A 2,341-nucleotide genomic window follows, 5' to 3' on the forward strand; every position below is an offset into this window, starting at 1 on the left:
GTCCTTAGCTGCTCTCACACCTGTATGAAATGTGGAAATTGATGACAAGGCGTGGAACTTCACCTGTGAAATCTACTAATTCGTCTCATTGCACTGTTCTGAAGCCCCTACTGTCCTTTCATCTCAGCAGGAGTCCCCTTTGCAGGGACCCTTTCCCCTCAGTTCCCAGAAACTTCAGCTGTCCGCGTATCTTTGGGGTGGTTTTTGTTGTTTGGATCGGGAGTGCTGGTTCTTTTGATGTGTAAACGGTGCCGTGTTTTTGCTGACGCTCTCCATGTCTTTGCCCATCGCTGACCAAGTGCCTCCTCCTTAACTCGCTGCTCTCACCTGGTTCGAGCATGTCAGCATGCTGGTCATCCTGCTGAACTGTGTCACCTTGGGCATGTTCCAGCCCTGCGAGGACGTGGACTGCAAGTCGGAGCGATGCACCATCCTGGAGGTAGGAAAGGGAGCCTGATGCACTTTCACAGCTGGGTGGTAAAACATTAGCCAAAGGAGGACAGCGAGCCTTGTAGGCTAGTGATTCATTCAGGAGCCAGCGCCCTGAGGTTCTATTCCCAGTCATGAGCCCAAGGATCTGGCTAGAGTGTACTAAGAGCCCATGCTTGCTCTGTTCTTCAGCTGAGGCTGCCAGCTGCATCCAAACGAGCTGCAGATTATTGCCCACTGAGGACGGTGTACAAGTCCTGGGCTCATAAACCCTTTTCCTGGAACCTTAATAGCCTCCCAGAGCTCCAGGGGGCAGCACGTGAGCCTGGCAATCACATAGCTGACATATGCCACTGGGCTGCTCGTCTCTAAGCCCCTGTGTAATGTCCTGGGCATGCTTGACTCTTTAACACACGTGTAGCTTTAATACCCTGCAAACCCTTCCGCGGTAAGGAAATGTCATTGGGACCCCTAGTAGATCATCACATGCATCCACCTCTAAGGACTGGTCATGGATCACATGCAAATGTCAACAACCAGGGGTCCTCTCATCCCAGACCCTTCCAGCCTAAAGTTATGAGATGTTAGGTGCAGAACTGAACCGACCAGAGCAATAGAGAAACCACCAGAGATTGGTTACAGAATAAATTGTAGAACCGAGCTGAGAAAATACTGCAAATGGTTATCCACCGTAGGAATTGCCACACCGGATTAGGGTAGGATCTGGTCCCAGCTGCTTCAGAGAAAGGTGCAAAAAATTGTGGTAGGCAATCATGGAATACCCTGCCCATGGGGAAAGCAGCTTCCTAGACCCCATCAGATGGCAGCTGGTCTGAAGCATCGGGTTTCCATTCCTCCCAACCATGTTTCTGCCTTTTGTTGTATGCAGTCGTTCACACAAATGGCTCTTGGCTTGGTGGATGTCTGTCATTCTTACAAATACCCAAATCCGCATGCAAACAGAGGGATTCCTGCATGAGCAAGAGTCATTGTTATTGATTATTCACTATTTATTCTCTTCAGAGAATCTCATCAAATCGATTAGCAGAAACCATATTATGGGTACGTCTACACAGCCCACGGTGGCAAGCCTTCCCAGCCCAAGTTGACAGACTCAGGTTGGGGGGGACTTATGCAAGTGTTCTAAAAATAGCCGTGTCGACAGCACTTCGGAATTATGGTTCGGGCTGGAGCTAGGGCTCTGAAGCCCATCCTCCTTCCTAGCTTCAGAATCCACGTCGCTACGTCTACACAGCTCTTTTTAGTGTGGTAGCATGAGCCCTGGGAGCCCGAGTCTGTTGATCCAAGCTGGGAGGCTCGCTGCTCCGGGCTGTGTAGAGCATAACCTTTGCGACTTAAATGAATCTAAGTGAACAGTTCACGAGGAGCCCGTACAACGATCATTGTTTGCATTGAGCGTTGAATGATTACAACATGTCAGATATATTTGTAAAAATCAGAGCCTGTTGTGAACAGTTAGCAGACGGAAAAAGAGCGAAACATGCAAAGAACAATCAACCAACTTTCACCCCTGCCCCACTCCAGCTTGCAGGAAGAATGGAAGCCAAAAGATGATGTAGGAAGCATTGAGCTCCCTTGCGGAGACAACTCGGATGCCAATTATCAAATGAACTGAGACTGCTGGAACAAATTCGGTATAGTTTGTAAAGGAGAAGTGTTGGTATGTAAGCAGACAGCTAGAGTAGATAGCTCTCTCTCACCTGCACAGGTGCACACCCAATAGGTATATGCAAAGGAAGCCAGTTTGCAGCTGCCTGTTTTGTTACGTTTGGCAATAAACCATTCAGGCCTCAAAATGAATGTACCAGAGACACAACGTAGGAGGCTCTGCTGACTGTTATGATCACAAAGAAAGTGGTTGGAGGCAGGGGCGGCTCTAGCTTTTTTGCCG

The 2,341-nt window shown here is 49.0% G+C and overlaps 1 protein-coding gene across 2 annotated transcripts in view; it reads left to right on the plus strand.

Annotated features, from left to right (window-relative positions):
* The first annotated feature begins 343 nt into the window (after positions 1 to 343).
* CACNA1H (calcium voltage-gated channel subunit alpha1 H) overlaps positions 344 to 2,341 on the plus strand; it is a 205,336-nt gene continuing 203,338 nt past the window's right edge. For both annotated transcript variants that reach the window (XM_024212411.2, XM_024212410.2), the window contains exon 1: positions 344 to 439. In XM_024212411.2, coding sequence (XP_024068179.2) covers positions 347 to 439 — 93 coding nt within the window. In that variant the 5' untranslated portion in view covers positions 344 to 346. The remainder of the gene's footprint in view (positions 440 to 2,341) is intronic.

The sequence above is a fragment of the Terrapene carolina genome, unplaced genomic scaffold, assembly GCF_002925995.2.
Source record: "Terrapene carolina triunguis isolate 2854851 unplaced genomic scaffold, T_m_triunguis-2.0 Scaffold93, whole genome shotgun sequence".
Taxonomy (NCBI): Eukaryota; Metazoa; Chordata; order Testudines; family Emydidae; genus Terrapene; species Terrapene triunguis.